General features: G+C 40.3%; 1 protein-coding gene across 2 annotated transcripts in view; it reads left to right on the plus strand.

The window, feature by feature from the left end:
• The first annotated feature begins 754 nt into the window (after positions 1-754).
• snd1 (staphylococcal nuclease and tudor domain containing 1) overlaps positions 755-12,421 on the plus strand; it is a 167,813-nt gene continuing 156,146 nt past the window's right edge. The window contains exons 1-9 of one of the 2 annotated variants that reach the window (XM_058625515.1): positions 755-1,004; positions 3,653-3,802; positions 4,999-5,119; positions 5,880-5,961; positions 8,791-8,951; positions 10,155-10,246; positions 10,688-10,846; positions 10,948-11,054; positions 11,762-11,852. In XM_058625515.1, the coding sequence (XP_058481498.1) occupies positions 930-1,004; positions 3,653-3,802; positions 4,999-5,119; positions 5,880-5,961; positions 8,791-8,951; positions 10,155-10,246; positions 10,688-10,846; positions 10,948-11,054; positions 11,762-11,852 (1,038 nt within the window). In that variant the 5' untranslated portion in view covers positions 755-929. The remainder of the gene's footprint in view (positions 1,005-3,652; positions 3,803-4,998; positions 5,120-5,879; positions 5,962-8,790; positions 8,952-10,154; positions 10,247-10,687; positions 10,847-10,947; positions 11,055-11,761; positions 11,853-12,421) is intronic. The other variant, XM_058625514.1, reaches the window with a different exon arrangement.

Below are 12,421 nucleotides of genomic sequence, written 5' to 3' on the forward strand. Positions count from 1 at the left end.
TCTCTGTCAACTGTGAAGCGCCACAGACTCTAACCTTTCTCAATTTATTTCAAACTGCACTTGCTGTGTGTCACTGATGTGACATCATCTGTCACCGACAGCGGCTTGATTCAGTCAAAAAGGCCAGAAACGTCAGTGAATTTAACAGCATTATATAACATATCATATAATAATAAGCACAAAATAAAAGACATGGTTGCAATTTAATATAAACAATATTTATTTTCTAAATGCAAACATTTTTACATTGTTTTTTTATTTTTTAGAATACATCTTTACTGTCCATAAAGGTGCTAAATTGTCTTTGGCGCACCAATTATAGACAACAATACAACATTGATTACACTAAGAACAAGACCTAAAACCTAAAAGCACATTAAAATAATTAAAAAATAACAGTGCAACAAAAAGCGGTTTGGTCACATGTGTTCACATTTTGGAAAATAAACAATGCCGAATTAACTAACACCAGTTATTTGTGTAATGTATCACTGTGTTAATTGAAATACTTCACAAAAATACTTTGGCGCTGAAAAACAATCTTTAAATACTCTATTTTCAAAAACCAATTCTGAAACTTCCCAATTCGTGGCCCACCTTAATATTTCCGACAGACAGTGAACGCAGCATGCACTGGGTTAACACTATGCTGACGTGTCGCACCTCTTGCCCCGGAAGTGTTTATTTCAATTTGCTTACGCGGTCGTGAAGCGGCTCCGTTTACTTCCATTCATTGTTCTTCTCAGACCCGGAACGGTTTGACGTGTGTGTATGCATGGCATAGTGTGTTTCCGGTATAACGTGTGTGTTGATCGGTGCTCAGCCCTTTTTCTCTTGGCTTTCAGTAGAACAGTCACTCACTCTTCAGTGTCCCAGCTCCCTCACCTGGACACCCCCTCTCACGGCGTTACCTCTTACAACCGGTGGACATGGCATCTGTTTCGGCTCCAGTTCAGGCAGCTACCGCGCCGTCTGCTTCTCTGCAAAGAGGAATAGTGAAAATGGTAAGAGATTTCAAAGTGTGAGCTCCCTCCGTGAGTGCAGGCAATGCAGCTAGTTAGCCAGAGGCTAACAGGGGGCTAAGTCTAACTTGTCGGTTGGCACACAACTTAATTTACGTGACTGGAATATTTAAAAAACGCCGTTCTCTGTTGAAGACACGTGCTGGTATTATGCTTCAATTGGCTGTCAGTGACATTAACAGCACCTGGCTGCGGCAGCATGCCGGCTAACGTTGTTGCTAGCCAGCTACTGAGCTAAGCCCCACTGACATTAGCACATGTTTGCTATCTTGACACTTATTTGTATCATAAAGTGAGAGTTCCATAGCACGTTTTTAAAGGTCAGTTGTACGGAGTGGCACACGACTGCCATGGTAGAATTGCGAAGCTGACTGGACACTAATGCCACTGAGTAGCTCGTTGGCACTCATGTCAACAGATGTTTAGTTTCCCAGCTAACGGCTGCTACCTAATTAACATTTAATGTCCAGCAAGTGTAAACTGAAATGGGCAAAGTTCGCACACGTGCTTTTCGGAGCTGACAACGTTTGTCCAGAGTGAATTCATTCATCTCTATTTACTACTAAGAAGTTTACACTTAGTAACTTAGCGTGGAAGCTAACGACATTTCAATTTGCCACATAGTGATATATCTCAGCGATGAAAGCATTTATTTTTTATTTTAGCTTCTGGAAATGTATTTTAACTCTGCAGTGTAGAAGCTGGTCAAAGTCAAAAGTGTCAGTCGGAGCGTTTACTGTGTGGTGGGCACGACCGACCACGAGAAAATGACACGTAGCTACAACCCTGTTGCCCCCCCTATAATCTTCCATTCATTATGGTTGTGTGTGTGTATTCTCTATTCATGTTACTCTCTATCCTCTTTCATATATACTTGGCCAGTGACCTAAGGGAGTTGACGTTTTGTTTTTCTCATCAAGATTATGTTAACAGAAAGTCATATTGTACTGCATACCTTTGCTTAGTTGCATAGTTAAGGTTGCATAGTTAAGGTGTCCTCTTGAGCCCTTAAGAGTAGTTGATTAGGGGAAATGAGTAAACTTGCACCTCCCCCCTCAATATCCATATCACATGTTATTTTGTGAGCATTTTTACTTTTTTTAAAGGCTAAATATGGGTCAAATATGACTTTGAATGTTAAAAAAAACATTATATTATTCAGTTCTCAAACTGACTTATTGTGTGGACCAAGAGTCTGAGGACAGGATGTCGGATACTGATGACATCATAACTTTGAATTCCTACCAATCTTTGTCTTAGTGGAGTAAAATCGTTTGCTTCTTTTATATAACAAAGTTGTTGTATAGACAGCTGTGCTGGTGCATTTACTGATTTGTGTTCCTGAATAGTGATTTTGGGCTTTTCAAACAGGATTGGTTTGATTTAAACTTAGGCATTTGAATAAGTGCTGTTTTTAGAACATTAGTATCTGCTGCAAACAGTTAAGCATTTGTGTCATCCCTGTAAAAAGAATGTATATTGTAAGCTAATACTCATGAGTTTTTTAATACCAGAAGAAGCAACGCTTTTGTGAAAAGATGGTTCTACCATTTTTAAGTGCACCCCAGTCATAGCAGTAAGATTATTATGGTTTTGCTAAGAAGTTAACTTCAAATGAAATCGCCAGGCTCTTTTTTTTTTTTGAACATTTTGCACTGGAACTATTTTCCCACAGCATGCATGCTTTAGTAATATACCTCCTTACCATTTGAAAGGAGTCAGGGAAAGTCTTGTGCTACATTTTAAATAAAGCGTGTTCATTTTATAAACACAGCCCCCTTTGCCTCCTTTTCTAAGGCTGGTTGTGCTTTAAAAACATGACAGCAGCAATCTCTTCTTCTTGGTCTGTACTTTGGAAGATCTGTTAGAGTGGGTAACAGTGTTGATCTGATGTAAGAGTTTATCTTGTGCAAATCTTAGATCAACAGCCCCAGTGATGCTCCCTGCAGACACACTGGAGAGTCCACAGATAAAAGGTGTTTGCTCAGATTCGTGTAAATGCCACGGTTGTCAAAGCCAAGAGTAGGTTATCTTTGTTTTGTATTTAGCTACGTTATCAGATGGCGAGATTTCTCCCTGCATTTGAATGACATGCTGTCACCATGACAACATGGAGTTGAAGTTGCTTTCTACCTGTGCAGCGAGATTAGTCATGCAGTTGTCCTGTTACATCCTGGAAGAGTTTGACAATAAAAACAAATGTTTTTGTTAATCTGTGTCCACTCATCGTCACACTGGCACAAAACATCAGATGTAAGTCCCTGCTCGAATTAGTGATTTCTTTATTTGCGTACTTGCAGTATTGTGCAAAAGTCAACCAGTTTCGGATCAGTTCAGCATGACTGGACTTCAGTGCTTATCAGATCCTCATTGCAATGTAAATGCAAACAGCAGAGAATATGTATTGTGAGAGGGAACAGAAACTAAAAGCTGTTACTGATGTCTTCTTTAGAAACAGAAGTGTTGTTTTGTTATTGGTTTCTGGTGTTTTTGGCCTGTAAATTACATTATTTGCATGTTTACAGATAAAATATTTGTTTATTTATTGACTGAAACAAAGGCCATTGTAAATACTGTTACCCTGTGTTCTCCAATTGATAGTTTTTGTTATTCTCTCTCTCTCTCTCCAGGTCTTGTCGGGCTGTGCTATCATTGTGCGGGGCCAGCCTAGAGGCGGCCCGCCCCCGGAGCGTCAGATCAATCTTAGTAATATCCGAGCTGGGGCAATGGCACGCCGAGCTGCTCAGAGCCAGCCTGATACCAAGGACACCCCTGATGAGGTGAGTCCCATTGTGTTTGTGTTGGTTTATTTACGCGTGTTTGGCAAAGGCAGAACAAGGTCCTGCTAAGTAGTCCTGCTGTAAACACTGCGATGCCCCAAAGTGTTATTGAAATATTGTTTTTTACTGTGGGATGAGGACTTTACTTTTGAGCTTTGGTCCCATGACTTGTAGGGCCGCAATGACAAATAGATTAATTGTTTACTAAATTAATTTTAAACTATTTTGATAATCGATTAATTGATTTTAGTGGGCTTTTAAAAAAATATATAATTTAACAAGGTGTCAAGTATTTCAGCTTCTTAAATGTGAATATTTTCTGGTTTCTTTGCTCCATGAAACATAGAAAACAAATGTTTTGTGGGCAAAATGACACATTTGAGAACATTATTATTTCTGGAGTTGGGAAATGCCAATCAAACATTTTCAACATTGTCTGACATTTTATGGCCCAAATGATTAATTGAGAAAATAATTGACAGATTTGTTGATTATTAAATTAATCATTAGTCGCAGCCCTAGTAACTTGTCTATCCTTCTTTTGATTGAGTAGTTTCACACGTATCTACTAATTGATATTTAGGCCGTGTCTGTTTGTGGTGTAGCTAAGAGATAAGCATGTTAAAACAATTCTGAGTTGAATTTAAGACTTTAAGATAATGCTGTTGTGATTAAGAAGTCCATCAGTTTATTCACGGAAGTCAAGTGTTACAATCTGCTCTTTTATCTGTAAGTTGTTTTTTTTAATACAGTTTCCAGTTAGGCTTTGACAGATGGTTGTGCCTTTTTTTAATTTTATTTTATCAGATGAAAAACCAAGACCAATCCATTAAAATCAGCAGAGAGTTTGCTGTGGCTAAGTTACTTTTATAATAAATGAGCACTGCAGTGTTTCCTAACATGATCACACTGTTAGTTATCATATTTAGTGGGTACTATGTCCACATCGGTACAGTTTACTCAACTGATAAGTGTGTTTGGCTGTGAATAAGCAAAAAACAAACTTCACGTGCAGCGCGGCCCAACATCTGTTGTCACACTGTATATTTCTACATATTTTAAACAGCTGTTTTTTATGGCAATATTTCTGAGCAAGTTGTTTAACGCTGTTTCTACAGATGTGTCAAAATGCATTATTAAATTACAATGAGAGCTCTCTATGGACATATACCTGATTATTTCCGTCTGTGTTGCAGCCGTGGGCCTTTCAAGCCAGAGAGTTCCTGCGGAAGAAACTAATCGGCAAAGAAGTGTGCTTCACTGTGGAGATCAAGACTGCTCTGGGCAGAGAGTACGGCATAGTCTACCTGGGAAGAGGTGAGTCTACAATCGCTCAAACTCACTCACTTGATCTGAAAACTGTCCACATGCATCATGGATTTGGATAAAAGTTCCTTTGTCCTGTATGTGTGTAATGTATGTGCTTATATAGCATTAGAAGCCCCCTTCTCTAAATAAAGATGTCATCAGAGGTGAAGTTGATATTCTGGCTTCTAGGGCTGCAACTAATGGTTATTTTCCTTTTCCTTTAAAACAATTAATCCAAATAGTTGTAGTAATTCATTTAGTAACCGATTTTCGATTATTCGAGTAATTGTTTCAGCTCTACTGACTTCACTGATGGCAATCTCTCAGTCAGTTTATTTACACTTTTAAATTTAACTTACATCCTGCAACTTCTGTTTATGTAAATGTTATTAAAGTGTGAATAAACTTCAAGTGTGGCTCCTTGCAGATCTGTTTTTCAGTTTGTGTGGGATTAAATCTGACAACCTGAAGTCTCTGAGGAGGAGAGGGAGGGGTGGAGGGGGGATAATGCTCTCCAGTATTTTTCATTTGGATTGCATCTTTTAAACTCTAGTTGCGTATTTTACATGTAGCCCCTTTATAAGGTTCAGTGTGTAAGAATAAGTGACAGGGTGTTGTGTCAGGGAACTACACAAACATACCTGCATGAAACTCATGTCTGATTAGCACATGTCTCATCAAATCAGCTGACCTGTCCTGCTGTATCGTTGTTACCACACAATGATAAAAAAATACAATGAGAGTTGAGTTTTGTGTTTTGTTTTTTTAGACACAACAGGCGAGAACATCGCTGAGTCTTTGGTAAACGAGGGCCTCGCCACAGTCCGCAGGGAAGGAATCAGAGGGAACAAGTAAGATGCTTGTGATGATACTTTTTTTTTATTTAACCTTTAGCCTCTATATATATATATATATATATATATATATATATATATATATATATATATATATATATATATATATATATAGAGGCTTATTAGTGAGCTATAATAGAACTTGTTGGATTGACTGCTCTCAAATCTAATGCGGTACAAGGTAGTATGAACTACTTTCCCTCCAATTGTGTAGTTTGGAGCTATTTTTGTTTGCAATCCTTTCCTGGGTTTCACAGTGCGAGGAGGAGGAAGTCATTGTCAGCAATGTGATGTAATCCTCTGCCTGCTGAAGCTTACAGCCATACAGCACCGCGGCAAGATATAGAGGAGGCATCAGCTGGTAGACCGGCTAGAATGGAGTTAAAGCCCCAGTGTCCCAGATGGTGGCAGTATTACCCCGCTGCTATGGAAATGTCCCTCTGAAACCCTTTTCTGCCACATTGCCCTTAAGCGGCAATCCCTTAAACACACCAACACACCCAGTGCTGTATGACTCTATAAGTGTTGCATAGCCCCCCCAGTGGGTGTAAGTGCACATTACACACATTGTAACCAATTTGACTCATGCTGCTACATTTTCAACCTCCGACGTGCACAGAGATGATGTGAATATTTTGCCACTAATGACCCATTTCATACATCCTGTGCAGTGGCCCAAAACGAGCACTAATGTAAATGATGCTTTAAGTGTAAGTGGGCATCATTTAAGGAGGCCCATTACTCAGTAAGGGTGTTAAGCCTCAGCTTTTCTCTTGATGATCAAGCTTTCCAATATAATTTCCCTTCGTGACTGGCTACGCTTACCACACCAGTTGTAATGTGATTATAATTGTGGGGGTGATGATGGCGATGATTGCTTTTGGACAGTGCGATTAAAGCAGGAAAAAAAAAAAACTGACTGTCGCTTGGGAAAACAGTCAGCCAATTGATGAATTTAAAGTTCTGCGTTCGATGTTATCCGGCAGTGCACCAGAGCAGGATGAGGCAAAGTTGTTTCTGTGCTGCTTTCATTCGATTATCGGAGCAAAAAGGGAAGCACAGGAAGTCTCTCATCAATCAGACTTCACTACTGTTAGTGTGACAGCGTAGATGGCTAAATTGTTTACTTGTGCAACAAAAAAGGTTTTTATTTCATTTTTATTGAATGCTTACTTTAAATTTAAAAATGCTGCAGTGAAAATATGAGTTATATATTATGATGCATTTTAAATGTATCCTACCTTTACATTGCTGCTGTCAGTGTTTGTTAGGTTTAATGTTTTTTTTTTTACATCACACAGATGAGTTTTTAGTTTTGAGCTTCACTTTGACTTGAGCTGTCACGAAAACGCCGTCCTTGGTGCTGAGTCAAACGGCGCTCGAAACAGACACAGTCATCAATCATCCGGAGTCTGTCCCGTATCTCGGTCTGTTGCTCAGTCAAGCTGCTTTCCCCATAAAAATGCTTAATCTGTTCTCTGAGGTGGTTAGACCCTGAAAAATAGTCAGATTTCACACTATTGCACTTTGGTTTTTGACAGATTAAAACCACGGGCAGGGTGTTTTGACTGACTGGTTTGTGTAAAAACCACCCACCACAGCAGAGGGGAGCCGTATTAACATGGAAACCAACTGTGCTTTATTACCACCCATTGCGTCTTTTTTTTTTTTTTGAACTAGAGCCCTGGAGAAGTACTGGTGGAAGGGTGTAAACATCTGGGGGTGAACTGTGTTTGCTTGGGCATTGCTGCTCGCTAGGAGTGGAACCCTTCCAGTCAGTGCACAAGGGAGCAGTATTTTCGACACCCTTTTAAACTGCACAAACATTTTGTATCTTAAGTATTTCTATATGCACAAGGGAGCCATAAGCAGATGAAGGATGAAGCCCACGGTGTCTTCATGTTTAACTGAATTGGACGTTTTTCTTTTTTGGCCTTTTTTTTACCCCCAGTAGTATTGCACTCTTGTATCCATCAATAACCTTTTTGATTTCTAGCAGTGTTTTGATTGGAAGAATTTGCTCTGAAAATGCTTTGACACTAAGTTCCCGATCATCTTCGTCCACACAGGGAGCTACTTCCGTATCTTAATCAGTCAAAGAGCCATATGAATTGGGAAGCCTTTGCTGCGTTGTAGAAACAAAAGCATGTTGGCCATTTGAATTTCTGAATAATTAAAGTTGTAGAAAGGCTCTCAAAAAGCATGAGGCTGCTCAGTTTTCAGTGCCAGCATGAATCTGGCTGGATCTGACGGAGCCTTCTAACTTCATCACAGAACGCTTAGATTGATCTTTTTAAGCTATTAAGATGCTTGAATTTAATCGGACTCGTGCGGTCTTTCTAAGGAACACTTGTGCACGTTGAAGTTTGGAACCAGGGACTCCACTTTGGCTGTGGCTGTAATAATTTTAATATTTCCCACTGGAACACTTCCTGTCATGTTTTACCAGGGCACGTTAAACTCAAACACGGGGCGGGAAACTTTCTGCTTGTTAGACACCATGTGTGTTCCTCTCTTACTGGTGTGAAGTTAATTGTGACTTGTTAACTGGCCGTACTAGCTGTGTTATGTTTCAAGTGAGTTGTTAAACGGCACTTGGAAACCTTGTTAGAGAACTTTGGTTATGAGCGTTAACTGGATCTACCTCGGCGTCAGTGCAGCTGTGATCATAAACAGTGTTTTCCTCTTTCAGAACTGGGGGACGAACCATCTGTGTCCACTTGACTCATAAGAATGTGTGCGTTCCATGTTGTCCCTGTAACATTTTTTGTGTGTCTTATATGTTTTCTCTCTTTTTTTTTTTCTCCCCTTTTCTTGTGTGACCAGTCCAGAGCAGGCGAGACTCTGTGAATTGGAGGACCAGTCAAAGTCGTCCAAGAAGGGCATGTGGAGTGAGGGTGGTGGCGCACACACCATCCGCGACATGAAATACACCATCGAGAATCCCCGCAACTTTGTCGACTCTTTGCACCAGAAACCTATCAACGGTAAGAAACACAGCAACAAATTGTATTTTTACCTGAAACCTACGTTTACAGGCTGACAGATGGTCACTGTTTGGGCTGGAGATTGTTCACTCTAAAATTCAGGGACATAAAATGGAACACATTATATCACCCTTCGCCGGGCCTCATCCTCTCATCACTGACCTTCGTGAGTTGTAATGTGCCACTCAATTTATTTCCAGACGACTGCGGCTAACAGTGGCTCAGCTCATTTCACTACCCTTTAATTGAATGGGAAAATGCAGGTGGGGGTGGCGGAGGGGAGGCTTTTTCTTTCTTCATTCTTTTATTTCTTGTTCTTATGAGAGACCATCAGGGTTGTTTCGCAATTGGAGGCAGCAATCCAGCTGAAGAACTTTGAATGTGCAGTGAGATGCTGTGACAGCTAGAATACCAATTTATGTGGTTGTAGCACAGAGAGCAACATTTGATTTATATGATTTCAGGGACTAATACAATGTCATGCCTAACATTGAATATTTCTCAAACAATTGCCGTTGCCTCAAACTTTGATATGTTTTAATACAACACTGCCACCGCCTTAAAGTGAAAATGTGTTAGTGTAGTGTTTACATTTGACTTTGGCTGTAAACGTGTAGTTACCTGTGTTGTTCTGGGCTGAAATGAATGTGATTTTGCAGTTGCAATGATGAGGTTGTAAATTATCCATTGCAAACTGTTAAATAAATAAAAGTTGTAGCAAAGATTTATATTTTAAAAGTAACTTTGTGGCATTTGATGTGACTCTGATGTGACTCTGCTTGTGTTGAGGTTCAGGTTTATATTAGTACTTGACACTGCAGGCCCTTTCCCCCTGTATACAGTTGTGTGAGAGTATCAGAAAGCGAGCCTCGAGAAAAACACTTACTGCTTTTACTTGTCAGCAGATAACAGATATTATTATTTTTATTTTTTTTAGATCGATGAGCAGGAGATTGCTTGAAAAAAAATAAATAAAATGCTCTGTAATCTTTTCCGGATGAAGAAAATTGAAAAAGTGGTTCAGAAATTCATTTCAATAATTCAGATACTGACGTTCACCGTTGACGCCTTATGTACCCAACAACAACAACAACAACAACAACAATAATAATAATAAAGAAACAAATCACTAGTCTGAGGCTAATTGTAAGTCTCCTCGTTTCCCACTTTCAACACTTGAACGCTCCACTCTTATCTTTTCAGCCATCATCGAGCACGTGCGTGACGGCAGTGTTGTCCGTGCCTTGCTGCTCCCTGACCATTACCTGGTCACAGTCATGCTGTCTGGAGTTAAGGTAACCGTCGTTCTTTACACTTTTCATTTGAACTGCTTTACCTTTTTTGTTGACAAACTGTTTTATAGTCCAGAGATGGCAGAAATGACGAGGAGCACGGGTAGCACACCGTGTCATACCCGCTCTACCAAATTCCCCCATCTGTCTCCTTCACAAAGCCTGGCTTTGCCAATGGATCATTCCAGATAACTAATCTCTTTCATCTCCCACTTGAAGATATTGCATCCATTTCAAGGTGTTCTTTTTCCTCGTCGTTCAAAGGACTTTCAGCTTGTTGTGCCTGTTATGTTTATCTACCTGGCGCTTTGCCACACTCAAAAAGAGAATACAGATAGGATGTAAATCAAGGTGATGGTAAAAAAAGAGGACAGCAATAGTACATGGGAAGAACAGGTCGTATCAAGTGTGTGCACAAAATACTCTGTTTATTTTTTTCTCCAGTGTCCCTCATTCAAGCGGGAAGCGGACGGTACAGAGACACCAGAGTCGTTCGCAGCAGAGGCCAAATTCTTCACTGAATCCCGACTTCTGCAGAGAGACGTTCAGATCATCCTGGAGAGCTGTCCCAACCAGATCATCCTGGGCACCATCCTTCACCCGGTGAGACATGAGGGGGGCGACGTTCAGTCTCTGCGATGTTCTGGTTCTGTTTTTTTGGTCTCATTAATGATGACTTTTTTTCTGTCTCCCTTTGCTCTCAGAATGGTAATATTACAGAACTCCTGCTTAAGGAAGGCTTTGCCCGCTGTGTGGACTGGTCCATGGCCGTTTACACCCAGGGAGCCGAGAAACTCCGAGCTGCTGAAAGGTGTGCACAAACTCATCGGCTGTCCACAGAAAGTCAAAGCAACACACTGAATTTTTTTTTTCTATCTTAAAATAACAGCTATGAAAATCTTCAGTGACCCGTCACTTTGAAGGGTCACTGACTTGTAATAGGAAGACAGTGCTTCTTTAATTCCCACTCTTGAACTGATTTCTTGTTCATTTCTAATAGGAATTTCATTTAACATTTAAATTGGTGGCAGGCGAGCAGTCTTATCATCCTTGAGCTTATGTTCGGCTAACAGAGGAAAATGTCAAAACCCGTTTAAAGTTATATTTGGATCTGGAAATCACTGATTCGATGAAAGATGTAATGAGCAAATCGACAACACGCAGATCTTGTAAAAATTAGATGGTCGGTGTATAATGACAGATTTACAAGTTATATTTGGATCTGGAAATCACTGATTCGATGAAAGATGTAATGAGCAAATCAACTACACGCAGATCTTGTAAAAATGAGATGGTCGGTGTATAATGACAGATTTACAGTCTTACTCGGGCGTGACTTTCATTCTGTCATTGCCGCCGTGATTGTTGGCTAATCGCTCACTTTAATGAATATTTTTCTAGCCAAATGAATGCTGTTTTGTCTCTAGATTGATCTATTTGTGTCTTGATGTCCAGCTAATGTTCAGAACTACTACTCCTAATGATGATGATGATGATGTGACTTTTGTTCTTGGCCAGATCCGCCAAAGAGCGCAAGGTCCGTATCTGGAGGGATTATGTGGCACCCACAGCCAACTTGGACCAGAAGGACAGACAATTTGTTGCCAAGGTGAGCTCTTGATACGACTTTCATAGGCTGTATCCCATCAGTGGAGATGCTGTCCCCGTGTAATCTTTCCGTAATGCCGTTCTTCTGACCTCGGATGTAATATTTTTTCTCAATTTGCATTAAATCTAAACGCTACAGGTAAAAAGCCGAAGAAATATATGGAACTTTCCACACGACTTTAAGACATTATGCCGTATGAATAAGATTTTGCATCAGTGCCGGCCATTTCCCCGGCTTCCACCTCTTGATGTCTACTGCAGCATTTCCAATTTTCTCCGAGCACTGCAGCAAAAAGCAGAGCCACTTTGAGGCCTCTAATGACTTATATCCTCCTGACACCTCTTATTTTCACATTTGCAACCCCCCCGCCCCCCCTTGAATAAAAAGAAAAGAGCAAAATCCCTCCACCAAAGGTATGAGGAGGAATACTTAACAGGAACCTTGAAACACTCCCCAGTCAAATTAGTGCCAAATCGCTGGCGTTTGCTGTAGCAGTTGCACAGAATGACCCCCAACAGCCAAGAACTAGAAATATTAGCTTTGGAGGTTATTGACCAAGGCCTCCAGGG

This window comes from Solea solea, chromosome 3 (assembly GCF_958295425.1).
Source record: "Solea solea chromosome 3, fSolSol10.1, whole genome shotgun sequence".
Lineage (NCBI taxonomy): Eukaryota > Metazoa > Chordata > Actinopteri > Pleuronectiformes > Soleidae > Solea > Solea solea.